The following is a 27,282-nucleotide window of genomic DNA, read 5'->3' on the forward strand; positions in this document are numbered from 1 at the left end:
GGGAGAAAACCCAAAAAATGGAGAGGAGAAAAAGAAAGACAAGGGAAATTGTTTAGATTCAGGGTCATCAAACCTTTTCTGTAAAGGCCAAGTAATAAATATTTTAGTCTTGGTGGCTCATACTGGCACTGTGGAAATGACTCCACTCTGCTTTGCAGCATGAGATGAAGCCAAGAAAGTGTAAACAAGTGAAGGTGGTAGACCGTGTGTACAGAAGCAGGCGGTGGGCTGGGTTTGGCCCCACGTGTCCGCCCACCCATGGTCTAGATTAAAGGAGTCTTCTGAGACACACCAGCCAAACGCATTGTGTGGACGTTGTTTGGACTCCGATTTGAACAAACCAAGTCTTCAAAACAAAACTAAAGAAAACAAATTTCTGTGACCAAGAAATTCAAATTATGAGCGGATATAAGATGACTTTAAGGAACTGTGAATAATTTTGTTAGATGGAACAAAGAAATGTCTTTTGGTTGTTGATGTTGTTTTGTTTTTTTCTTTGAAGAAGAGAGAGTCTTTATCTATCAGCTACTGATACGAAATGGGAGATGATGTCTGAGATTTGCTTTAAAATAACCCAGGATGTATGGAGGGGAGGGGCAATGATGAAGGAAGACCCATCTTGGGCTAATAATGATAGAAGTTGGGTTGTGGAAAAATGCAGAAGGTGTTGGGTGGGTAGTGGCTTCACACTACTCTGTCTTCTTTTGTGTATGTTTGAAAATTTGTGTAATAGAATTTTTAAAAAGAGGGGACAAGAAAGAACTCCCTTTTCCATTGCCTTGGTCACCATTGCATTTGGTGAACATGTGCTTTAGGCTGGCACTAATGCAGCCATTTTGTGACTAAGAGGGGACAAGCCTGAGGACTAGACTAACCACAAACATGGCAGAGTGGAAGAAGGAAAGAAATGGGTTGCTGGATACTTCTGCTGGGCTGCCAAATTAACCAGGCAGGTGGAGGCGTGTTTCAGTATTCCATTTTACATGGAGTAATACAAGAAGTCATATTTATTTATTTATTTGGTTACGTGTAACCCACCTCACTGGAGAGAGGACCAGAATGGGGAGGCCTGGCCCATCTTTGCTGCAGGATGTCACCATGATTTGAAGAAAGGCTTGTGAGCAGTAAGTCCTTGCCAAATCTCTCCGAGACCTTCTATCACAACCAAGGGACTCCCGGAAATAGGAGAGGGTCTCTGCCTTCTGCCTGCCTCTCTTGAGCCCTAGGGGGCCAATGTCAGGACCTGCACTGGACTTTGGTTTGCAATTATAAACCTACAGTTTCTGGAAAGGAAATGGCAGACACGGAATTCCTGAAGGACAGCTGGCCTTTCTGGCATCCCTCCTTACAAGGACATGAAGACCTCCTCTCCCTGAACCCCTCAACATGCAGTAACCACAACCATATAGTGTCTATATACAGGGCACAAACAGCATTGTTTCTAACTGATCTCATGGTTCAGCCGGTCTCGGGGGTGTCAGCTGTTCCATAATGTATGACAAATCACTGTGGTTAACTTAACCCGTCCGGGTCTCCTAGATACAGTCACTAGACAATTGCCAAGAAATGTGCAAAGGGAATGCTGGGGGGAGGGGCGGGGGATGGAGAAGGGTGATGTGGAGAAGGACCATGAGGCATGGTCTCTGGTTGCTCTAGATGCGTCTGGAACTCTGTGCAGACCCAGACTTCAGATATAGCTCGAGGCTAGGCTTGAGGGACTGGCCTAGGAGGTGAGCGTGGTAACCCTGAATGAGAAGCGGGTCACAGATCCTCAGTGAGCTTGTTCTCATCCTAATTTGGCCCTCGTTTATAAGGCTTTGCTTAGAATAGTGATTCTTACATTTGAGCATGGTTAGAATCTCCGAAAGGTTTGCTAAAGCCTGGTTGCTGGGCCCTGCCCCCCTGAGATTCTTGTTGAACAGGTCTGGGGCGGGGCCTGAGAATTCAAATTGATAGCAAATACCTAAGTGATACTGCTTCTGCTGGTCCACGGGACCCTGATTAAAAACTACTGACCTGGAACTTCTCAGTGGGACCATGGGTCTCAGATATCAGGAAGAAGAGCTCCAAACCTTTCTTCTTCCCTTAGGAATGAGATTAAAACCAATGATGAGTAGCCAAAGGGCCAAGGTCCTGGGCGGGAGGGACGAACGGGGTGATGCTCTAGGATCATCTGACCAGGAGCTGGGAGTCTTGGGTTGTTATCCTGGCCCTGAACCAGCCCACTGTGTGGCCTTGGGGAAGTGGCCTCGGTTTTCTGGGCCTCAGTTTACCCTGTGTAGAAAACGAGCAGAGAGCACTCTTCTGGGTCCCTCCTAGTTTTCACAACAGAAAGAGTTTTAAAAAAGAAAAAAGGCAGACAAGCTGACCCACATGACCTCTCAGGGAAGCCTATGGGCTTTGGCTTGGACCCAGGTCTTCTACTAAACTTGTCAGGAACCCCTTCCTTTCTGGAATCCCTGTAGCCCTCACTGGTGACTCTGCTTCAAGGTGGGTTTTGCCCACTTTGGCCTGTGGAGGAGTTTCTGGTGCCAGAAGTGGAGGATATTTTATTGAACACCTACTATCTCTTCTGCATCTTACTTGGTTTTCAGGCGTTCTCATTCACCTGTCGTGTCTTCCAATTGGCTGCTGACTGCACGCCGTGCCAGCTGTTTGCATTCCCCCCTCCTCTGCCGGGGTCTTGGAGAGAAGGAGCGTTGGATAAAAGCTGGAGCGCTGTCAGCAGGAGAAACATCCAAGCCATACTCTACTGGGCAAGGATCCCAAGGTAAGAGACAGGGAACCCAGAACTTGCCTTCCTAGGAGTGTCCCCAGCTGATGCCTATAGATTTTTTTGCTTTGGCCCTGTGGACCTCTAGAAATGGGGCCTGCCCCTCAGCCATTTCCTCTACCTTCCGCCCAGACTCTGAATTATGCTCTCCTGTCCTCTCTTCCTAACAAAGGCTTCCTCAGTAGAAAAGAGCTTGGACACACAATACTTGCCAACAAAAGCAACCGTTGTAGCCCCAGGGAAGGGGGTGGGGGTAGAGAACCGGGGTGAGGTTTTGCTCTCTGCTTGCCAGGACGGACTCCGGGGAAGGCCCCAGCCCATTGCTCATGAGTCAGGCTGCTGGGGTCCCTCTTGACTTCCCACGTTTAAGGCATGAAGAATGGGGTGGGGTTCAGGGAGGGGGCTAGGCGAGCTTTTGGGATGGCAAGGGGGAAAATCAGTGATCACTTTTCCGTCTCCACAGGGCCCCCACTCTTCAGCTGGGAAAACTGAGACCCCGAGAAGGGAGGTCATTTTATCCTGAGGTCATTTGGTGGATTTGTGGAGGGCCAGATGGAGACAGTTCCAGCCTGATCATCTCACAGCCTCTTCTCCAAGTTCCCACTGACACACACACACACACACACATTCTTGCTCCATCTGCCCTCACACACAAAACCACAGTCTGGCTCTTGACTTCACAGCTTTTAAAGAGCCAGAAAGAGGAGAAAAAGGAACTCTCTTTTGCCTGAACTTCATATAGATTAGTTTGGTGGTGCCATTTTCAAATAACTAGATGGTCTTGGTGTTGCTTGGAACAGAATACGCTCTGCATTTTCATAGGACCTCAGAGTTCACCTGCGAGCCCTGTGAGGCTCCTGGTTTCTTCCCTTTGACGGATGAGGTACTGCAGCCCAAAAAGAAAGAAACTTGCCCTTGGTCACACAGACTATACTTGGCAAAGCTCAGCCTAAGGTAGTCTACTGACCCCTGGTCTTGTCTCTTTTTCCGGCTCAGTACCAGACTCTGGATTCTGATCCCAGCTCTGCGGCAGACACGCTGTGTGACGGGACACTGCTTCAGCTCTCTGAACCTGCCTTCATGAATGCGCCGCCCCTGCAAAGCCTCCTCACTCTAGAAGCACTTCCTCTCAGGAGGGCCTGGGCCAAGACCTGGGGCCACAGGGAGGAGGAATCCAGCTCTCTGCCCATAGGGCAGGAGCCTATTTGGAACCTAGCAAGGGTGCAGACTGGAAGGCCTCACATAGTCATAGGCGGAAGAGTGCAGGAAGCCAAGGCCTCTCTCTCAGGGGATCCAGAGTTTCCCAAGAGAAGTCTGGTTAGGGAATTTCCACCCACAAGCTGGTCGCCTTTTAAGAAGGCCCCACAACAAAATTTCTGGCCTCAAAAGTGGAAAGATTAGGGGTCTTTATACTCTTTATACAAAGATTCTTTATTCCACAGTTCCTTAAACACACACACACACACACACAACTCCTTTCTCCAATTCCCACCTCTGGCTTGCTTGAAATACAGTTCATTCGCAAACTGTTAGGAACACCTTTATACAGTCAAGCAGCCTCTGGGCTATTTGCCCTGACACTGCAAAACCAGCAATCCACTCTCAACCCTGACTCTTGGTTTTGCCCACCTTGGCCTGTGGAGGGGGTTACTGGTGCTGGAAGTGGAGCATATTTTATTGAACACCTACTATGTGCTACAGTTCACACTCCAAGGGAGGCTCAATGCTGGGACTTCTATCAGGGCCGTCTGAGCATAAAGCCTGGGCTCTCTCTCTTCCCCTTTTCAGCCCCTTTTCTTGACTAGGATACAAGCTGCTCACTGCAACTGTGGGTACAGAGAGCTGTAATCTGCGAAATGGGTAGATCCAAGGCATCAAAGGTTAGTGTTGGGCGTCAAGGTCATGAAGAGAGAAAGGAGACACCCTCTCTTAGGGAGGAGAGGTGCTCACCGTCTCCCCACCCAAAGGTAGTTGGACATCCCTTCGACCCTGTGGCTCTGGAGAGTGGGCCCTGAGGTCAAGTTAGGGGAGCCGAGGGGACAAGGAAAGCGGCTACTCTGGGGGGAGCCCAGGCGCCTGGCTCCGCGTGGCATTTCCGATCCGGCTGGGCCGCACGCCGCTGCTCTCCCTGGCCCCGCGCTCCGCCCCGGCCGCGCAGCGCCCCCAGTCCGACCCGCGCCCGGCCCCGCCCCACCCCGCCAGCGTGCCCACCCCCGGCCCGGCCCGCCCCACCGCCCCCTTGGCCGGCTCCCGCCGCGTCCTGGAGCGTCACGGCGCGGGCGGACCGAGCGGCTCGCTGCAGTTTGGCACGGCGGGTACTGGCGCGTCGGCCGCTCCGCTCCCCCGCCGGCAGCCTCGGGCGCGTGGAGCCAGCGGTCCAGGCGGTGGCGCGGGGGGCCGGGAGCGGGCCGGCGGCGGCGGCGGCGGAGCAGGCAGAGGCCGGCTGGCCCGCGCTCGGCAGTCCGGGGCGCGCTCCAGCCTCGCCGGCAGCCGGGAGCTGGGGGCTCGGGCGCCCTCCGGCCCGCGTCCGCGCGCGGCCACATGGCTCGGCTCCGCGCGCTGCTCTCCTGCCTGCTGCCCCTACACTACGCGCTCTGCGCCGCCGCGGGCAGCCGGACCCCAGGTGCGTGCAGGTCGGGCGCGCGGGGGCGCGAAGGGTCCTGGTGCCTGGGGGCCGGAGGAGCCCGGCAGCATTCGAGTGAGTGGGAGGCGGTGCGCGCCCGGGGCTTGAGCTCATTTCTTCCCCTAGGTCCCCAGCGCTGACACGCGATGGCTCTTCTTTTCTGGCACAAGAGGCAGAGAGAGACCCTGGGAGAGGTTTTGGGAATTTGGAGTCTCTTCTTCGGGGGTGTATATTGGTCTTCGTCTCTGTATTTCGCACTGTATTTCTCTAGTTTTCATCCTCTCTCTCTCTCTCTCTCTCTCTCTCACACACACACACACACACAACACACACAATCGGTCTGTGTCTGTCCTGTGTGTCTTTTACTTTCAGTGTCTTCTCCCTCTCCAACTTGTGTGCGTGTGTCTGTCTCATCCTTATGGAATTAGGCTGGCAGGTGGTCGCCCCACCCGCCAGGGAGCACCTGGCACTCACACTCCTGCTTGGAAACACACACCCAGCCCTCTCCTCCAGCATTCTCGAGCTCTGTGCAGACACCCTCCTTCTCTCACACAGACCAGACACCCTGCACTCTCACCTGCTGTGACTCTGAACGTGGGGAAGGGGCTCTGGTCATTTCCAGACAGGCTCCCTGCTTGTCTGTGAACTGAAGTGGGTTCTCTCTAGCAGAAATCTTGGGGGTCTTAATGGGTAAAACCAGAAGAGACTTCCCCCACTGGAAGTGCCTTAGGCATGGGAGGTTTCAGGAGACCTCGTTTTCTAGGCTTCATCAGTAGTGTGAAGGGGCCCAGGGAGGCAAGAGATAGAGAACCATGTGGAAATGAAAATCCCTCCAAACTCCAGTCCTGAATCACCAAGCCTGGAAGCCAGCGAGCTGTCATTCCTGCTGGGCCTGGCTGGGCTCGGGGAGAGCTGTGCGAGGACCTCGCTGCTGGCATGCAGCCTAGAGCATGGGGCCATGACCTCACACTTAATTCAGTCCGAGTGGGCAAGTCACCCTGTGCGTCTCCTTTTATTTTTGAAGATCTATATTTACCGGGCTTGGTGCTGGGCCATGTAGAAATCTCAGCAGCCTCTGTTGACTTTAAAAAGTTTCCTTTCTAAACTTGGAAAAATATAGAACCTGTATTGCCTCCCTCCCCTCTCCAGCTCCTCCTTTCCCCCTGACACGTGCCCAGGATCCCCTGAGTTTCTAGGTGTGTTTGTTTTGCCAGCTGTGTTCAGAGAGCTTGGCGAGGAGGAGGGGCCTACCCCAGGCTGGGCGGGTGACTTCAGCACAGGGGGTGGGGGGAGTTGGGGCAGATCCTGCCATCCCTCACTTTGCCCTGGGGGCTTTCGGGGAATCTCAGCCCATTCCTAGGCAGTGCCCCAAATTGGAAGGCTCGTTGCTAGAGTGACAGACAAGACTCTGGCATCATTCTTTTCTTCTGTTAAGTTTAACAGGGCCTTGGGGACTACAGGAGCAAGTTAAGTCCGCAGAGTACTTGAACGCTGCTCAATACAAGTGCAGAGATCCAGAGGCTCAGGATGCCCTGGATGAGTCTTGGATGAACTTGGACTAAGGGGTCCCTCCAAGTGACGCTCAGGGTTGCAGTGGGATTGCCGGTCTCCCTTTACCTTTGCACAGACTACGTTTATATAACTCTGTTTGTTCCAGCAGAATTGCTTCTCTCTGGAAAGCTCCGTGACTATGGTGTGACAGTGCCATGCAGCACAGATTTTCAGGGACGCTTCCTCTCCCACGTGCTGTCTGGGCCGGCAGCAGCCTCCGCAGGGAGCACCGTAGCGGAGGGGCCCCCTGCACCGCAGTCACACTCGGGTCCCCTCCGGGTGGCCCGCAGCCTCCCGCGCCCAGAAGGAGACACCCTGCACCCTGGCCGGGCGGGGCGCCCCTCCCTCTACTTCAATGTCACGGTTTTTGGGGAGGAACTGCATCTGCGCCTGCGGCCCAACCGACGGCTGGTGGTGCCCGGAGCCTCGGTGGAGTGGCAGGAGGATTTTCGGGAGCTCTTCCGACAGCCCCTGCGGCGGGAGTGTGTCTACACTGGGGATGTCATGGGCATGCCTGGGGCCGCTGTTGCCATCAGCAACTGCGATGGATTGGTAAGGACAAGCCTTTCATCAAGCCACTTTTTGCCCTGACCCCAGGCCATCTGAGCCTGTCTGACACCGTTTCCTCCTTGGCTCTTCTATGTTTGGGACTCCTGTGGGCACAGTGTATGGTTTGGGCCGTGTCCCGGCTTCCCTGCCTTCAGAGATCTCTGCATTTGCCCCGCTGGCCGCCAGGTTGCCGCTCTAGTAGGTGTGCAAGGCCCGTTGTGGATGGTGTCTTGTTCATTCCCTCATGGTCCGTGGACACACGGGATGCCAACTTGCCTAGCTCAGACACGTGCAGGGGTGAGGAAGGCAGGCTTGGCTGGGACTGAGTCCTGGCTGGGCCACTCACCTTCTCTGTGCTGCTTTCCCTTATGCGTGAAGTGAGGCTTTATTCATAATGCACATATTTACCCTGTGTGTCCCTTGTGCCCAGCACCGTTCAGGCTCTGGGGGGTACGTCAGGGCCTGGGGCACATGTGGTCTTTACCCTCACGGAGTGGACGTAGTAGTGATGATGATGGGACCTCCCTTACCGGGCAGCATGGTTGGGGGTCAGCACCCACCTGGCATGGAGTCAAGGCTCTGGAGACATTAAGGGCTGTTAGGATTCTTACTGTTAGGTCCTCACTCATGCCCTGATGTCTTTGGTCCTAAAGTCTGTCTGCTCTTTCCCAGGGCCCTGCTCTGGAAGCTCCCTTTCTCAGGACCTATTCCCTCCTCCCAAGCTTGGAAGACCCTGCTAGTTGGCTCACTATGGCAAACGCGAAAGCCATGGGTGGTTCCTGTCTGAGGCTTGATTCGTGCTGAGGTTAAAGTCCATCCTTGGACTTGGGGGTCAGGCCTTTGTGAGCCTGTGTGGTGGGCCCAGGGCTCTGGTGGAGGTTCTTTCTGTGGCCTCTGCGTTGTCAGGTAGGAGCTGATGTGTCCCAGGAAAGGACCCCCTTGCTTTACCCTTTCACTTGAAGTGAGGGATGAGTCAGATTTGGGGGGATGGGAAAGGGGGTGTTTCTTCCCTAGCAGGGCTGGGAGCACCCCTCACTCTCCTTCCCTTGCGAAGCGTCATCCTGCAGGTTGTCACATGACTTGTGTTTGGGCTAGTGCGTCTCGATCTTTCTTTTTCATTATCAGCCCCCTTCAAGTGTCTTTTTAGCCATTTTTTCCTCCAGCTCCCCTCTTGAAATTTTAAGACCACAGATGGACTGCACATCTGTTTGTAAATTGTGTGTGTATCTGTGCTTCATATATATATATATAAAGAATACATTTTTTGCCTTCCAAAGAATGAGTTTTTGTCCACATTGGAGGTGATGGTGCCCTCCCCGCCCCACGCCGGAGAGGCATGGTCTGGGCAGTCGTTGGCTCTCAAGGTTGAGCGTATGCTGGAATCACCTTGCATGCAAGTGTTCTGTGAGTCCGACTTTAAGAAGCCCGGGTTGTGAGCACGGCTGCAGAAGGCTGAGGCCTTGTCCTGGGCGAACCTTGGCTGCCACCCACCCTGGACCAGCAGGTTTATGCAGCAGAAGCCCGTTGGCCAGAGCTGTGCTGTGGCCACAGTTTGGCTTGAAAATCCGAAGGGATGCTTGCGGTCGCCCAGGGACACAGTGTCTTTGCAAATGGAGAGACGGAACGTGCTAGAGCAGACCGGCGGCTTGACTTCATTGCACGAACCCCTACAGTCCTCAGCTGCAGAGGCTGCTGGCCATCTCAGGACTGGGACTGTGTCTCCCACTTCTTTTGCTACCCCCGTTCAAGTACCCTGGGCCCAACAGAGGTTTCAGTCGGTGATTAACACTGTTCCTGAGTAACTGTCCATGGTCTTTGCTTGCCACTGGGGCACCGCTTCTGCTGTTGGCTGTCTCTTTAGCCAGTCCCCGGCCACAGCCCAGCACAGAGTCCTCCCCAGGGCAGGGATTTCCGTGTTTCCAGCCTATTCCAGAAAGCTACCCTGTGTTGCCTAAGAGCAAGGGGCTCTTTGTAGTGACTCAGCTGAACCACCTTTGGATGCCAAGGCCACAGGGCAGCATCTCTGATAAGATTTAACTCTGCATCTATATGTGGTCTTTGGCTCTTAATTCCATCCTCCTTGGCATTACATGCCCCGAAATCATTCCTTCCAAAAAATTATGCACACATAGAATGTCTCTATGCACAAATAGAGACACATAGAATAGTAGCAGTCGGGAGTCCTTCCTGCAACCCAGACCCAGCCCAGACGAGATCCCCATGTTTGTTAACTTTGCTCATTGTGTAGCCGAGGAAACTGAGCCTCAGCGGGGAGAGCTGACGATAATGCAGACAGCTTCTGTTCGCACAGGACCAAAGAGTTGATAGAGCCCTTCAGTCGTGTGTGGTGTGTATGCGGACATTGTCATCACCCTGCTTTGCAGAGAGTCCCATCCCTGCCCTCAAGGAACTTGGGTGCCAAGCAGGAGAAACCCCTCTAGTGGTTTTAGCATTCTTTTGTTGGTTTTCTGGAGCCCAGAGGGGTGGTACTCAGTCGGTGGGAATGACTGCTCTCTTTGGTGCTGGAGAAGGTGATATCGGAACTGGGCCTTGAAGGATGAGTAGAAGTTTGCTGGGGCCAGAGGAGGGTGGGAGGGCGTTCTGGGCAGAGGGAAGAGTGAGTGATGGCACTGGATGGATCTGGGGAGGGGTTGCCAGGAGACACAGTGGGAAGGTGGGCTTTGGCCCAACCTTGAAGGAAGGCAGGATAGGAGAGAGGGCCCGCAGTGGGGATGGGGCAGCCTAGTATCTGGGAATTGGAGGCACAGGCTGTGTGACCCTGAGCAAGCTGCCTTCCTTCTCTGGGCTCCACTTGCCTCTTGGGTACATCTCCCAGGCTATAATGGGAGGGCTCAGAGCTTCTTCCAGCTTCAGCATTGGCACTTTGTGACATGGAGCAGGCCTTGCTGAAGGAGTTTGAAGCCAGAGCTCTCTAAACCTATAGTTAATGCCTCCCTCCCTAGCTGGTCCTAGGATCTGCTTTGTGCCAGATGGGGCTGCTTTGGAGGTATAGGGAGGAGAGACTCTAGCCCTGAGCTTGACCCTCATGGCCAAGCAAAACTTCCAATTGTGAGAAGGTCTTGAACAAAGACCCCTTTGTGTGGACAGACTGCAGCCATTCGGATCTTAGCTGCTCTGGTGAGAGGCACCATGTCTAAACTGGTGGCCTGACCCTCATTTCCAACTGGGCCCTGTAGTGGGGGACAGCGGGCATCACTGCCTTTCTGTCTCCCACCATCCCATAGAGTGCTATGGGATGGAAACTGGAAGCGTTCTGTGCGCTGTGGTTAATTCCTGCTAAAACTGAGGAATGAGTGCTTCCCCACACATCCCACCTGCTCTTCTGGAGAGTTTGGTGTAGTACAGTAGTGCAGAGGGGTCAGGAAAGACCTAGGAATGAGGAAGCCAGGACCTCTACCCTGGATGAGTTTGCAGGGTAACAGGGACCCAGACATAAAAGCAGACAAATGACAGTCTTGTGTGATGCAGCAGCAGAAGGACCAATTTTTGGTTAGGGAATCTAGGAAGGCTCCCTGAAGGAGGTGGCATTGGCTCAAGACTGATCGAACATTATAAAGATGAGAGACAGTGCTGGGCCTCTGGCCAGCAGAGAGAATGACTGACCCAGGGCAGGCTTGAGAATGTTTGGCAGAAGGGAAGAAGGGATATGGGAGGCCACGTTCTATCTGCAGAGAGTTTCCTCTGGGGCCAGGGGCAGCTGTCAGACCCTGGGGTCCCTGCCCGGGAACGTACCCAGGCAGCAGCTGCAACCTGATAGACCACTGTCCAGGGCCTTTTTCGGGGAACCCAGCCAGTCAATGCAATGGTTCTCCTGACACTCCTGTGACCCCTAGCCTCTGAGGGCCTCTGGGCTGGGAGGGCCTGTGTCACCTCAGGATCCCTCCAGCTAGAGGCCAAGTGCAGAACAGACCCCCTATTAGCGATTATGGCTCTGAATTCCTGGGAGGAACATGGAGGCCTGGGTTCAGAGCCAGTTTTTGGTGGGTCCAGGAGGGATTGTGGGGTATAGGAATAGGGTCAGCAGAGTGGGGGATCCTACATATCATCTAGTACCCAGACCAAAAGTACCCCCCACCCCACCACCACCACTGCCATCTCTGCCTCTCTGGTCCTGGGCCTCGCTGCCCCTGCCCGGACGAGGACTTGGTTGTACTGTTCATCCCCCCGTTTGCCTCCAGGACTCTGTGAGTCACCGGCCTGGTGTGGAAGCAAGGCACGTGTAAGCTTTGTCACCATCTGGTTCCATTTACCATCCTCTGCAGCTCATGCATATTCATTGGCTTACAGAGCAGACCCCTGGCAGGCGGTGGGAGGAGGAGTGCAGGGAGGGTGAGTCCCAGCCCTGCTTCTTGCCCCCGCCCCTCCCCGCCTGCTGTACAAATCCCAGCAGCTTCAGAGCCTCAGTCCTTCATCTGTAGAATGGGATTACAGAGGGAGAGGGGGCGGGTGCGGATGGATAGTGACAAGGTCCAGGGTTTTGGGGTTTCATTAGGCGGTGATGATGAAATGTTCCAAAACAGACCACGGTGGTGATTGCATGACTCGGTGCGTACACCAAATACCATTAAATTCTACACTTTAAATGGGGGAACTGTTTGGTATATGAATTACATTTCAATAAAGCAGTTAGAAAATATGGCTAGCCAGCAGTAAGGCCTGAGAGAGGCGGTGTTCATAATTATGGGGGACAGTCTAGGGTGGTGGAAAGTGTGGGGTCTCTTTGCTCGCGTCCAGACTAGCTGTGTGACCTTGGGTAAGTTTCTGAATTCTTCTGTGCTTAGACTCCTCATCTTTAAGGAGTGGGGGTGGGGAGGTGAAGTGGGGGTGGGGGGGGCGGGGCGGGGAGCAACCACCTGTAGGATTGTTCAGAGGATTATGTAAAAAAAAAAAAAGTGCCTTCTCTAGTATAGGCTGGAGTCTTAAAAGGGGAGCTTATTTCAGTGGTTCTTGGTAGTCACGCTTCTTACTTCTCTGTAATTGCTACTGTCACTATAGTTACTAGGAATAACGGGAAACACTGTAAATATGGTTAGAGTCCATTGTATTGCAACAATATATAGATTAGTGGGGTTCTCTGGGGCGTGTCTGAGGCTATCTCTAGTCCCTGGGGCCGGCCAAGCCCTGCCTTCCCTCTGCTTTGGCAATCTTCTCTGTCCAATCAGCCGATTGGCGCTTGCTCGAGGCGTGGAAGTGTGAGCCTCACGGCCCATCTGCGATAACCCCACATGCCCTCCAGGACAGGAATACTGAGAAGCTCAGAGGAGCACTGTGCTGACAATCCTTGGGCCCCTGGCCAGAACCCAGCCCTTGACTAGGTCCTGGGGGTGCAGGGATGAAACTCGACCCTGGCTCTCTCCCCAGAAGCCCACAGCTGAAAGAGAAGGCAGATGTGTGCCGTGGACAGTGTGAAACAAGAGAGACCGTCCTGAACTTGACCTTGTGGGAATGCAAGAAAGCAGAATGCCCTCGGTGGGTTGCCAAGGAGAGGTGCTCAAGGAGGGCTTCCCAGGGAAGAGGACATTTGGGCCACATTTTAAAGCCACGGTAGGAGTTCTCAGAGCTGAGAGGTAGCAACAGTAGGCATTCTGCAGGGAAGGAAATCTTGTGTCTTCCCAGGATTCAGGAAATGGTGAGTCATCCCAGCTCTCCATGGGAGAGGGAGAGCAGTGAAAATGTGGGCTGGAAAATCTTTGCCTCCCCTTGGAGCTTAGACTTGTCCCTCTGGCCATAGGGAGCCACAGAAGGTTTGTAAGCTAGAGTTACACTTGTGCTGGGGTAAGAGGCTGATGCAACGCTGGAGATTTGCCTGTGGCTCACTGGTGCTCCTGTCCGCACCTGTTCTTGCCCTGGGGACTGCTTCTTGCTGGCTGGGGAGTGGGCTGACCTAGCAGCTCCTTGCGAAGCCTCCTTCTCTGCCCTGCCATCCACCCCTGCCCTGGGGATGTGGAATGTGAGGCCTAGAGTTCCAGAGGGACCCTCATCCTGCCACCCAGCTGGTGTGTCTCTGCACATCGTGGTCTGTGGGTCCCCTGCCCTCTCCCCCATGTGCTGACAACCCTGGGAGGAATGGAAGGGGTCTGGCCTCATCTTCTTGCTCCCTGTGCCTCCCCAGCCTGGAGAGTGGCTTCTGCCCTGCAGACCCCCACCCCCACCCCAACTGAGCTGATGTATTCACACCTTGCTCTGCAGCCCCCCACCTTTGCTCATGCCGTTCCTACCTCCCACAGTGCCTTTCCCTTCCCTCCGCTCAGTCACCCGGTTTTTAGGAACCGGAGACTGGCTTACACCATTTATCTCAGGATGGAGCATAGGCTGGGCTCACGCAGACCAGGAGGCCGTGGAGCAGGGAGGCACAGGAGAAAGAGAGAGAGGGCCAGGTATAGTAGGGGAGGTGGGACTATGCCCTGTTTAAAGGGAGTGCGGTCTGGCTTTGTGAGACCTTTGAGTATTTGAAGGAGAAATGAGCAATAACGGTTTTTAAGCAAAGTGTTCTATTTGGTAAGATGGTGTGTGGGCCCAGCACAACAGGACAAGTAGCTAGAGGCCTCGGATCGCCAGCAGGGCAGCTCGTGAGGCAACGGGAGCATGACCCCTGCAACCGGATCACCTGGGTTGACATCCCAGCTCCGGCTTTTACGTGCTGTGTGGCCTTAGACCATTCCTGAGCCTCTCTGTGCCTTGGCGGCCTTGTCTGTGAAGTGGGGATTATGATAGAAGTCACTTAGTCAAGTTGTCCTGCATGCAAGGGGGCTATGAGCGTGGTACCCGTTAGCTGTTGGCTGTTGCTGTGGAAGGGTGTGAGCTTACGAGGTGAGTCTGCTGGGTTGGAGGGGCTGGGTGGTGGGAAAGAAAAGTCAAGAGCATCTCATTAGTCTGCTTGACAACCCCGTGCCCCAGCCCAGAGGTCTCCAGGCTTTCAGCTGGGCAGCCAGAGCCCATCCCCTTCCTGACCCCACCAGGCCTGTTAGTTTTTCTCAGGCCGCACCCTGCTCCTGGCCCAGTTTGCCTTCTCACCGGAACAGTCCCACTGGGTTCGCAAAGGGTGGGGTCTGAGCTTAGTCACTGGTGTGTCCTGAGGACGCTGGTGCCCAGCCTGCCTTGAGGTGGGTTCTTGGTGGCCGCCAGCTGAGCTGACCCCAGGAGGGAAGGTGGCGGATTCGCTCCAAGGGGGCATAAAGCTTATGTTTGCATCTCCTCAGCCTGTGAGTTGAGGAAGGACAGCGCGTCTGTCACTCTCTCCGTGGCTGACTGTCCATCTGTCCCAGGTGGGCGGTGACAGATGTGGCACATGCGCCATCATTTGTCATTTGTCCTCCTGCACCCCTGGCCGACATACCGGTCTGCTGGGGCACTCTGTCCCCCAAGCCCGTGTCCCCAGCATGTGGGCCTCACAGCCACTCCCGGGGTGGGGGCCTGAGTGGGTGTGTGAGCTGAGACCTGTCTGCTGCCCTGCTCTCCGCAGCCCCCTCCTCTTTTGTCTCCAGAGCTCATGCCCCTCCCGAGGGTACCACCTGCTTTACTGTGCGTGCTCTTCTGGGGAGAACCCTGGGTCTGCTCCTCAGAACTGAGGTCTGCAGAATGAAAGCAGGACGTGGTCTCTCGGGTGGGAGAGGGCTCTCCTCATGACGCCCCTCACCACGCCGACCACGGGTCACCACTGGGGAATTTGCCCTGCGTGGACCTCAGCCACATCTCAGGAGGCAGGCAGCCCAGGTGTTGCTGGGGAAACCGAGGGGCTGGACCAGTTACCCACGACTGTGTGACAAGCCGGCCTAGAACGGACGTACTCACAGTGACCACACGTTCTTTCTCGCTGCTCCAGTTGGCTGGGCTCCTCTTCTGCGGCTTGCTCCGGGCTCCCCTGTGGCTGCTTGCAGCTGGAGGGTGGGCTGACCTGGAAGGCCCAAGCAGACCTCATTTCCACATCCAGCGTCAGCGCTGGCCGGGCAGTGCTGCTCCCTCTACCCGGTGGGCACGACAGGCCTCCTGCACGCTGTGTTAGGGGACACTCTGGGACAGCGCGGTCACAAGCTACAGGGCCTCTCCGGGCCTAGTCTGCCAAGTTGCCTGACGTGGCTTTGGTGTGTTCTGTGGGTCAAAGTGAGCCACCAGGCCAGACTAGATTTTGCAATGGGGGGGAATGGATGCTGCCTCTGGAGGGCAGGGGCAGCAGAGTCTCACTGCAAACAGGCATGTGAACAGGGCCAGGAGGACGGCAGCCATCTTTGCAGGCGTTCTCGCATACTGTGGGCAAGTCACTTGACCCCTCTGAGCCTCAGTTTCCACATCTGTAAAGTGGGTGTCCTACCTTGTAGTTTTATTTATTAGAAATCCAGCATGCCGCCATAGTTTTCAGAATCATAAATGGTAGCTTTATCATGATCATCGATCTCCTGGGATAAATACGGAGACTGAAGCAGGATCCACAGCAGGTTTGTTTCCGGACCTCTGGTCACCCGTTCCAGTGCTCTTCCTGCCTCCCAGAAGGCCCTGTCCCATCAGGGCCTCTGTCTGTCTGAGCGGATGTGCAGGGTCTGGGTCCTGGGTAGTTTTCTTGTCTGGAAGGTGGTCTGGTCTTGCAGAATTTCACCTCCCTAGTCTCCCCATGGCTGGGCTGTGCTGTCTGCCCTGGATTAATAACTTATTTATGATATGGACTAAAAGCCAGACATCACCTCACTGCTGCTTCTCCTGAGCGGAGCCAGTGAGGGCTGGACTGGGGGCTGGTTTTACTTGCCTTCCCCGGCGTCTTCAGGCTGGCTGGTGGGAGGGCAGTCTCGGGGCCACTGAGTGTGGTGGGGGCTGTGCTTGCCTTCCCTCTGCCTCCCATGCTCCGTGGCTTAGAGGCCGGGGAGTGGGCTTTTGGAGGGGACCCAGGGCATTTGTGCCGCGGGACGTTTCCAAGCCATCTGCCAGGCCTGGCATTCTGTTTTCAGCAGGTGGGCCTAGCCCTGCCTTCAGAGCCTGCGAAACAACAACAATGACCCGGACCACAACAATAACAGTAATCTTTGCAGGCTGCCTCCGCTCTGGCAGCCGAGTTTCCTGTTAGCACAGATAATCCTTGTGTTATGAAAACCTCCAGTGAGGAGTTCAGCTCAGCCTCGTTTGCCCAGATGACCTTGACTTTAGCCCAAGTGCAGACAGCTGTGGCTGAAGGAGGCTTTCAGGGCCTCTTGGTCCCCTCTTAGTTTTCTAGATGAGGAAGCTGAGGCTCAGGGAGGGGAAAAGACTCACCCAGGATCACACAGCAACTGTCAGGACCTCTGGCTCCCTGTCCAGTGCTTCCCCACAATCCCACTCTTGGCCTCTCCTGAGTCCGTGGGCAAGGACCGAGTACATGTTGACAGTGATTCAGGTCGTCAGCCCCGTGTGGGCCAGAGATGCACCAGCCATGGCCACGGCTTTAGACCCAAATGCTAAAGCAATGGGCCCGGTGGTTGCTCTCTGGGGTGCGTCCCGGCAGTCCTTGGGCCTGGTTCCCACCGCGAGGGCAGGACGCTGAACTTCTGCATGTCCTTGTTTCCCCGAAAACTGGGAGGCCAACTAAGAAAACACAGTGTCACCTGCCCGATTAGCAGGATCTGAAGGCCTAATAGAACCTTCGGTGTTTCTTGGCCCTAAGTCAGTATTGCCACTGTTTTAGCCATTTTAGAAATACAGGGCAGTGGGCTGCTAGTTCGCACACTTCACTTGTCAGAGAATATCAGACAGCCTGCAGTCTCCTTTTCTTCTGCTTTCCCTAACATGACTGAGGGGTGGGTAGAACAGGCTCCTTTCAGAAAAATGTTTGATTTGAAGGTGGGAGTGTTTGTGGGGACACAGTTGGTCTGAATGCAAACCCTGTTCCCAGCGGGTTGTCTGAAGCCTTTTGTCAGCCTTTGCTTTTAAGCTGACCAAATATTTATAACTTGGATCTGTCCAGAAAATGCCCATACCCCCCAACCCCTCCCACTGCCCCCCCCCCCCCCCCCGTAGAGGTTCATTCTGCTCCTGGAGGCCAGCAGGAACTTGAACTCTGAATGAGCAACTCTAGCCCAAAGAGGCCTTGTGTTCTGTAGCCCGACAGGCCGCTGGCCTGGGTGCGTTGAAAGCTTGGTGCTTTGTCACCTCATAATTCATCGCCCCTCGTGGGGAGACTCTAGGTAAAATATGTTGTCCCCTCAGCTGTGTCGACATTGTATGGGGAGCGGGTCCCTCATGAGGGCCCATATGCCCGAGGGAGTTTGTTAAGGGGACTTGGCCCGAAGGATGCTTATTGAAGGAGGTTTGGTCTCAAAGTCGGGCCCCTGGTGTGTCTCAGTATTTGTCCTTCTGAAGCTCACATTTCGAAGAGCAATAGAGAGGAATATCCCCGGGGTGGGGACAGAGCATGGCCACGAGCCATGTCCCCCTCCGGGGACACGGAGGAAGGCATGATGATGGGGTGACATCTGAGCTGGGCTGGAGGGGCAGTCCTGGCAGAGCTCACAGCAGCCACGAAGGTATGGAGGCCCACGTGTGAGCGTGTGTGGTTCCAGGTGTGGAACAGGGCCTGTGTGGCTGCCGTGGGAGGGGAGATTTTTGTTGCCAATAATTCCCAAAGGGAAACAAATGCCTTGACAGGAAAAACAAGTTGGGGGGGGGAGGTCCAGATGCCACCCCTCTCTGGGGCGCCCATTGTGGCCTCCCTAACCGATTTCCTTGCCTCTATCCCTGCCCCGGTCTTCCATCACCACCAGCAGCCAGAGCCGTCTTGCTCAAGCCCAGCGCTCCCGTGACGCTCCTGTGGGGGGACCCAAGTAGGCTGGGGCTGTGGTCCCCCCTCCTCGTCCTCCTGGGACCCCTCCTCCCGTAGTGCTCCCCTGACTGCCCTCGTCTGGAGCCCTCCTCCTCCTCCCCTCATCTCCCTCAGGCATTTGCTCAAATGTCATCTTCTGCATAACCTCTTTCCTGGCTCCATTCCTGATTCCATTTCTCTCCTCTGCTTAAGTACCCCCCCCCCCGGCTCCTTTCATCTGGTATGCGGTGGTTTTACTGATTGCCTGTCTCACCGAGTAGAATGTGAGCTTGAGGTGAGGAAGGGGTTTGGGGCTGTGATCCCAGCATCTAGAATGGGGCCTGCTCAGTACGCAGCTCAGGAATGACAGGGGAACCGTACCAGACAGAGGTTTAGGTTAAGGGCAAATGCAGAGACGTACAGGACTCGGGTGCCTGGCGAGTGGCCCGCGCGGCTGGGGTGTGAGCACTTGCGTTGCTAGTGACTGACAGGGCTTCGCACAGACAAGGTTTGGTGACCTGTCAGAGTTCTGAGAATTCTAGAGAACATGTTCATGGTGCCAGGCATAGGTCAGGAGCAAGGGCAGTAACGTGCCCCAGCTAATCAGGCTTCCTCCCCATGGAGGGCAGTGAGGGCATGTATGGTCAGGCGCAGCTCGTGGCTGGAGCTCGACCCTGCACGGGAAACCCCATGACTGAGTTCACTCCTGCTTCCATCCTGCCATGCCTACCCGCCTTGCGTAGGGAACCTTCCCTGCCACCACCCCATCCCTCATTTATCACCCGCTGCGGCCCTGCTGTGTATCGGTCTCAGTGGTAAACATTTTACATGCGTGACCTCATTGTGGGGAGCATGGCTGAAAACCAGGTCGGCGTCCCTCTGGGCCAGGGTGTTGTCAGATGGACCAGAGGGGAGGTCTGGCTGGGACAAGTGAGCTGAGGGGGGCTGGCCCTCAGCTCTTGGCAGGGGTGTACTGGCTCACCTCTTCCGGGAGCCACCCTGCGGTCAGCTGCCTTGCTTCTGAGCTGTGGGGCTCCGACTGCAGGGTCCTCAGTGCAGGGAGGCCCTCCTCGGCTCAGGGCCTGGCAGCCACACTCCCTCCTGACAGCTCTCCCACTGCTTCCTGTCTTCTTGTCCCAAAGCTGCTGCCACCGCCAGGACACAGGGCCAAGCAAGGGGCGGCCAGGTAGAGCTCCCAGCCCGAGCTTGGTGTGCTATGGTAGTGATGGGGGGACACTTTGGAGCCACATGGCTTCTGGGCACAGGGAATGGAAAGTGGGGGTGGCTACCAGCCTGGCAAGGGTTGCCTTGAACTCTGGCTGGGCTCCAGGGTGGGGGTTTGCTGCAGATGGGGACTCTGAGCACCTGTAGCTGTGAGGCCCTGTCCTGTCCCTGGGTCGGGACATCTACTGCTGGGGCTGGGGGCAGTGTCTTAAAAAGTGACACTGTTCCTTTAAGAATATTTACCAAGCTTTTGAAGGCCTAAGCAACTGCTGTCCACGGTGCCAGAGGACAGAATCAATCATCACCTTCGTCATCATCACAGAGGCCCTGCTACTAATTTTCTCACCCTCCTCACTGTGGACTCCCCAGCTTGGGTGGCCATGACATCATTGGCTTGCCACTGGCCACCCAGCAGATCACAGCCTCCCCCCCACCAGCTCAGGGCAAACTTGGTGAATTATCCTTCACTCCCAGTCACCCCTGGAGGGAAGGAGCTGGTTAGGTTCTCAGACCAGATAGATGCCATGTGGACCGCCCTTGGTCAGGCTCAGCCCAGGGACAGGCTCACGACCTGAGGCGTGCAGTAATGCAGCTGCCCTCACCCCCTGCCCAGCCCCCCTCTCGTTCACAGCCTGTTCTCATTGTCCTCCCCTTCCCTCTCTGTCTTGCCCATTTCCTGCATTACGGCAAATGGATTCTGGTTGGACGATGACAGTTGATAATACTCTGTGAAACTCCCATGATCCCTTAAACATTCCATTGTCTGGAAGCTTCCGGAGTCCAGATCAGTGGTTCCCAGCCCTGGCGGCACAGCACAGTCACCTGGGCAGCTCAGAGAACCTCCTGATGCCTGGGCTGCACCCGCTGAGATTTGATCTGTTGGCCTGGGGTGTGGTCTCAGCGCTGGAAATTCTGCAAATGCCCCTGGGGATTCAAATGGGCATCTGGCGGGGCTGCCCACTGCTATGTGCTTCTGGAAAAGTCTACTACTGTGTGTTTGGTGGAAAAGTCGGGGTCAGGTCGGGGGTTTTGGGAGGACCAGCCGAGAGAAGGACAGAACGGAAGAGGTTGTCCCCCCTGCCGTGGGCCACGCCTCAGAAGGACCTTGGCAAGTCGTGACTTCAGTCCATCCTGCTAGTAACCCTTTGGTTTTACATGGGGACTCTGAGGCTTGGGGAGGGCCTGACTCCCAGCTGCAGCCTCTACACCATTGGCAGGGAAGTTGGGGGACATAAATGGAGGGCTTCATGGGGTTGGTTTCCTTTTTTTAAACTGTGTTTTAAATACTTCTCATATAATGATGCCTCGTTTGTTGCAGCAGACCAACATTCCGTGCAGAACCAACGTCCCTTTTCAGATGGGCAATCATAGAAAAGTCAGAAAACACCTCAGAGTTTAAAGAGAAGGAAGTTGCTACAATTTTGCCACCCAGAGACAGGTCTCTAGCAGCTGGGTGTGTTCCAGCAACCTTGTACGTCCTTTGTCATCTTCCAAATTACCCTGCACTGGCGCAGCCACTTCTTGGGAAGGAAGTTTCCCCTCAAGGATGCTCAACCCATAGTATCTTTTTCCTCTGGTATTTCTTCCCGTGTGTGGACAGGGATCTGAGTTGGGGTAAAACCAGGTCACTGTGGGACCCAGAGTTCGAGGCTAACCATCCCATGGTTTCAGAATGCAGCTCCTGGAGCCATCTGCTCCCTTCCTGAGCCACAGGGACTCCCAGGCACACGGTGAATGAGGCAGATGATAATCCTGGCAGCCAGTGGGAACACGAGCATAGTCCTCGCTGTGCGCCTGGACCCTACTAGCCGCTCTGTGCACGTTCCTCAGCGCAAGCCCCCAGGATCGGTGCTGGTATAATCCGGAGACAGGGGGATGTGGGAGCAACTTGTCCAAGACAACAGGGCGTGAGAGTGGCAGCACCCAGGGATGCTGGGTGGCTCCCTGCATTGACCCACCACACCTACCACAGCCCTTCTCCCCCGAGAAGCATCCCGGCTGCAGATGGCCTGGGAAGCCTGTCCCCTAGCGCTTCCCAGGGTGTGGGGCCTGCAGAGATCCTGAGCTCAGCTGAAGACCTCCAGCTGGTGGAGGCGGTTGGCTTCTTGGTGTTTCTTCCGAGACCCTGACCTCTTCTGGGAGTTTTCCGGCTGTGCATGTGGGGCATGCAGGGCCGGGCACACCGGCTGAGGACGAGCCCTTCAGCTCTTACTCCGGCCTCCCAGGGCTCTTTCTTCCTGCCTGTCCCCAGAGTGGCAGCTCGGGAAGAATCAGCTTTCAGGCTTGCCTTGGCCAGGGTCCAGGCCTTGGCAGCAGAGCTCCCGCGGCCTGGAGCTCTCATAGCAGGTTTGAATTACCCAGGATCGCAGCCTCCTCGGGCCTTGGTCCCAGCCGCGCTGACTCACACTTCTGTGGCCCTGCGCGGCTCGTGTGCGAGTGTCCTTGGTGTGCATGCATGCGTGTGTGTCCGCCGGCACGCGGCTGGCGCCATCCCTTGAGTGGCCTCGCGGTGCGTGCGTGGCCCTGTGGTACGCCTGCGTGTGGTCTCTCATTTCCGTAAATATGCATCCTGTTTAATAGGTTTATTGAGATACAGGTCCCGCACTATAAAGTGTAAAGTGTACAGTGCAGTGAATTTTTATGATGTACATGGATTTGGGTAATTATTGCCACATTCAGTTTGAGACCGTTTTTACTATTCCAGAAAGAAGCCTTGTGCCCTTTTGTGGTCACCCTTTACCACCACCACCCCTATCCATGACCGCAGCTCTTGGCAACTGCTCATCTTTCCCTGTCTGTATCTGTCTATAGACTTTTCTCCATTCTGGATGGTTCCTATGGATGGAATCGTATACTGTGTGGCCTGTTGTGCCTGGCTTCTTTGACTCAGCAGGACGTGTTCAAGATTCATCTGTGTTTCGGCATGCATTTTTCCTTTTGTTTTTCTGTTCATCCATTCATCTGTTGGAGTGGAATTGTGGGGTCCTGTGGTCACTGTTTCCCATTTTGTGGGGCTGCTAGAGTGCTGTCCAGAGTGGCCGCATCACTGGCTGTGTCCGGTATGGAGGGGAGCAGAGACTCTGGCAGTAGCCGGCCAGAGCTAGTGAGGGGAGGGAGTTTCCCAGGTGGGGCATCCTCGAGGGCATGCGGGTGCCAGCAAGAATGTTCCAAGAGAGCCTGAGCATGGTGATGCCAGAAAGAGGGGTGCTAATTTCAGGAGCTAAGTTCTGGAGGGGGGGGGAGATGAGGAGGGGCACAGCTGGAGGAAGTTTGTAGGGTGGTGGCAGGGTAGGGAAGAGCCTGCCTGATGGTGCCTGTTTCTCTTTGAAAATAGGACAAGAAGAGCTGGGAACAGTGGTAGGAGTCTCAGCCATTGGGAGACCTGGGATGCAGACGTAGCAGGGAAATGCAGCCGCTGATTCCAAGTGAGATCAGTGGGCACTGTGTGCGTTTCTCCCTTGGTATGCAGACCTGGAGAGGGTGGTCGGGTGGGTCGAACCAGGGCAGTGGGAAGGAAGGAAAGGCATGGAGAGAGAGCTATGGGTGTTCACAGAAGTATCATGCATCTAGACTGAGAAGTCCAAGGTGGGGGGAAGGGAAGCGAGGACGTGGCAGGGGCGGGTGGTGATAGTGGAGGTATGGACAGTGATGGAGCAGTGAGGTCACGCCCTGGAGGTCTTGGTGATGCTTGGTGACAGCTGGAGCCAGAGTGCAGGGGTTGGGGGAGTAGGACGGTGGTGGAAGGGAAGTGGACACCTGCACTGGGGGCTTTTGAGTTCTGGCCGGTGATGTGGTCTAGGCCGGGGATAGAAGCAGGTTGCTGGGTTGGGGTGGGGAGTGGGGGGACTGGAGGGAAGCCATTTCAGGTTCTCTTACTGCTCCCAGCTATGTGCATCCCCCTCCCCACCCACCCCAGCATCCCCTTGCTAGGCTTCTTCCTTTCGTTTCCTACAGTGGAAGAGTTTTAAGCTGGGTTTGCTGGAAGCCTGGAACCTGAGGCAGCACAGCCAGCAGTAAAACCTTGGTAATGGAATTTCCAGAACACGTTTGGGCCCGAGAATGTGCTCTCCTTGGGAGGTGGTGGGATGGTTGGATGGGTTGGAGGCCTGCTCTGCTCCTTTATCCTCTGGGGAGGCCCTGCATGGGCCGACCTTGGAAGAAGCAGCAGGAGGGGACCTGGCTTACTCTTCACCTGGCTTCACTGGGGCTGTCATCTTGAAATAGGTCCTCCTGGGCATTCTGCAAAGGTTAGTGAATTCGAGGGCACAGCAAGGGGGCTGTGGATTACACTTTGCTAGAGAGAACGTGTATGGCTGTCCTCTCAGAGTTCCGCCACTTACCAGTGCCTGGACCCCAGGCCAAGTCCTTGCTCCCTGTCTCTGCACTTGACCTTGCACAGACGGAGCACTTTCCCTGTCTCCGCCCAGACCTTAGTACCTGCAGGGACACATATGTCAGTCTTTGAGGGTCTCTTCTAAGAGAAGTGTTGCCTTATTGTACCCTTGCCTCATAGTTTATGTGCAAATATGTGCAATGTCAGATTAAACACATTTATATATACACATATACACAGATGTCTAATTCTAAAATAACATGGCTTCAGTTACCTGCTGAAATATGTGGGACCTCATCCTGATGGTAGACAGCTACCAATGACCAGCTGAACTTGCTCAATTATGACCTGTAGCAGGAGACAAGGATAAGCCAGTGCCTGTGTCCTCCAACACCACATGACCCCGTCTCCTTCAGGTGCCCCAGACTTGCCCTCTGGACCTGGGGGCTTCCCCTGCAGGGAGGCTGGGCGGAGGCCTCTGGATGAAGACAGAGCAGAAGGCATTACCTTTGCAACTGACATGATGTCATGATGCCATATTGGAGATGTCAGACAGGTCCCCTTTGGCCACTCACCTCCCAAGAAAGGCCTCTCAGTAGCAGCCATAGGAAAGGGGTCCAGATCCTGGCTACTGGTGGCCAGGCCTATGCCTTGGAGAGTTTCTATTTGGAGAAATGGCCTGAGGGCCTGCCTAGTATGTGGCTTAGCAGGCTCCAAGCAGCGGTGTGTTGTTGCTGTCTGTGCTGCATGAAGACCCTTTCTCATGCATGTTTCCATGGAGTTACTATTTCCACGAGAAGAAGGTACCGGTGAAAACAGATAGGGTCGACCTTTATTTTCCAAAAACTTAAGTTCCCCCTTTTCTGGACATCTTATACAGAAATTTGATTTGATTTGAGTCCTTTAAAATTAGCTACCACTTTTCAGAAATATAAACATCTCGTAAATTGAGAGACGGGAGTAATTTGGCAGGGAGGCAGAGAGCCAGAATGTTGCCGTTGCCAGTCTGTCTGCCCCAAGTGGTGCCTGGTTTCCTGGCCAGGGCAGAGCAGGAGATGGTCCACCAAATCTCTTACGATGCAGATGGGGAAACTGAAGGCCATGGGGGAGGGACCTGCCCAGTCTACCCCCTGATCATGACCGAGCTGCCCACCCATCCCCTCTCTAGGACGAGGGTCTCAGAGGCTGAGGTCTGTCAAGGCCAGATGCAATGCCCCAAATGGACCAGGAACATTGCTGGCAAGTTCTGTCCTTGACCCCAGGGGTTTGGTGGGATCGATAGTCAAAGAGGTTTGAAACTTCTTTCCCAGGTTGTGTATTATAGGGCTTGGGTCTTTGCCCTCCCCAGTTAACCGGGATAGGGAAATAGGGGTTCACTAACTCTTCCCTGGGGAGAGGTTTGCGCTGTCACTTACTTACTGGGTGACTGGGCAGGTTTCTTAACCATTCCGATGGAGCCTGTTTCCTGATCTGTGAAATGGGTCTAATATTTGCATCTGTCTTCTAAGGCTGTGGTAAAGGTGAAATGAGATATGTAAACAAAGTGGCAGATACTATTGTTAGCATTAGTGATAAGAAGGCTATTTACAAAGCGTGGAGTGTAGGGAAGTGTGTTGCAGCTCAGTAAAACCTTACCAGTGTCCCTGCACTGAACAGGTTACATCTTGAAGGATGGAGTTCTGTGTTGCTGGAGGCATCCAAACAAAAGTGAAGAACTCCCCTGAGTAGGGAGGTGGTTGACGGATTGATTCAAGCTTCAGACTGGGGCACACATGGCGATCCTGAAAGGTCCATGATTGTGGGCAGAAGGGGTGAGCCGGACAGCAGTGCCTTGCAGCCCAGCCTGCTGCCGTGCGGATCATTCCAGAGCCTGCATCCCTCGTGGGAGGCCCTGAGATCTGGTGGCCACGTGGGGCAGGGGATGCCAGAATTTGAGGAGCTGCGGTAGCTGTGGCTGGAAGAGGACTGATGGCGGCCGATGCACGTGTTCAGGAGGTCCTAGAGGACGTCTCTCAGAACAGGCTGCGGTGGGGATATTGGTGGCATTTGGCTGTGTAAAGTCACAGCTGCTTTAAAAAGAGTCTCTTCAATTCAAGTGGAGAAGGTCTGATGGTTTGGTAAGAATAGTTTCTTCACACGCTGCCTGGTGTTCACAGCTGCATTCCCAGCATCTGGAGCGGTGCTGGTATACAGCAGGCACTTAATAGGTAGCTGTTGAATGAGTGAAGGAATTCGACAAATACATATTCTTTTAGAACTGCCTGTTGTTTTTCAGGCACTGTGGTGGGTGGGCTTGTCTGACTGCTTTCTAGAGCTGGCGAGGGTGGGAGGAGGGGGGAGATGACGGAGGGTGGGAGGTGGTGGAGGGGAGGGGGGGTGCGGGGAGGGCGGGAGCTTGTGCAACCCAACCCATGTCTTCACACACATCGCATTACAAGTCTCGTTGGCCCCCGTGATTATTGCCTTCATTGGGGGCTAATAACACGCTTGCCGGCCTTGGCCAAGGTTATGTTTTTAATGTTCTCATTTCCAAGGCCAACACCTGATTATTTTTACAGGCATATCTTGATGCAGGCGAAAAATTAGATTAAAAACAGGGCACACATTCCTGTGCCCTACCCTGGCTCTTTCATTGTTGGCGAACATTAGCGGCTGTCCCGGGTGTAGACGCACACATGCTTTAAATCTGAAATAATAGCCCTTTGTATGGGAGTGGGGGAACAAGCACCCTTGTGAGGCATAATTAACCTTTACCAGTAGGACTCTCCCCTCCCCCCCGTCTGCCCTGTAGGTAAAGGCAGATCTTCAGGATGGCACTTTGGGGTTGGAATTCTGCACACTCATGGGGTTCCACAGCACAGAAAAAGTGGATCCGCTCTGCTCGATATGGGCATGCCCCCCCCACCCCTTGCTCGGCATCTTCCCACCCACTTGCCCCTCCCCGCCCTCGAGGAGGGGTCTGCACGCGGGGGAGTCACACATGCGTGTGTTCCCAAATGCTCGCCTGTTGTGTGCGGTGTATTCACACTCCTTCTCTCTCCCCCTTTGCTCCTCCGGCTCGCCGCGGGCCTGGTTCAGGCGGGCCTCATCCGCACGGACAGCAGCGACTACTTCATAGAGCCCCTGGAGTGGGGGCAGCAGGAGCAGGAGGCCAGCGGGAGGACGCACGTGGTGTACCGCCGGGAGGTCCACCAGCAGGAGTGGGCTGAGCCTGGCGGGGACCTTCACAATGAAGGTAGGCACTGGGCAGGTCCCTGAGCTCCACCTCGGCCTGGACCTACGGTATTTCTAGGTCACTTTGGACCTTAACCTCTGGAGCCTTGGCCTCAGTCTTCTCATCTGTAAAGTGGGACTGGAACATGTATACTGGCAGAGAAACCCAGGGGGTTTTACAGGCTACTACAGCTGGCTGGAGTTGGGGGCCAGGTCAGTGACTCGGGTCCCCTGAA

The 27,282-nt window shown here is 54.9% G+C and overlaps 1 protein-coding gene across 6 annotated transcripts in view; it reads left to right on the forward strand.

The window, feature by feature from the left end:
• The first annotated feature begins 5,112 nt into the window (after window positions 1-5,112).
• Window positions 5,113-27,282, forward strand: part of ADAMTS14 (ADAM metallopeptidase with thrombospondin type 1 motif 14) — a 72,694-nt gene continuing 50,524 nt past the window's right edge. The window contains exons 1-3 of one of the 6 annotated variants that reach the window (XM_082715339.1): window positions 5,113-5,396; window positions 7,054-7,499; window positions 26,912-27,068. In XM_082715339.1, coding sequence (XP_082571465.1) covers window positions 5,315-5,396; window positions 7,054-7,499; window positions 26,912-27,068 — 685 coding nt within the window. In that variant the 5' untranslated portion in view covers window positions 5,113-5,314. Of the gene's footprint in view, window positions 5,397-7,053; window positions 7,500-12,906; window positions 12,987-26,911; window positions 27,069-27,282 lie in introns of those variants that run through there. The other 5 variants (XM_082715337.1, XM_082715338.1, XM_082715340.1 and 2 more) reach the window with 5 other exon arrangements.

Source organism: Mustela nivalis, assembly GCF_964662115.1.
Source record: "Mustela nivalis genome assembly, chromosome: 2".
In the NCBI taxonomy this organism is placed as follows: domain Eukaryota; kingdom Metazoa; phylum Chordata; class Mammalia; order Carnivora; family Mustelidae; genus Mustela; species Mustela nivalis.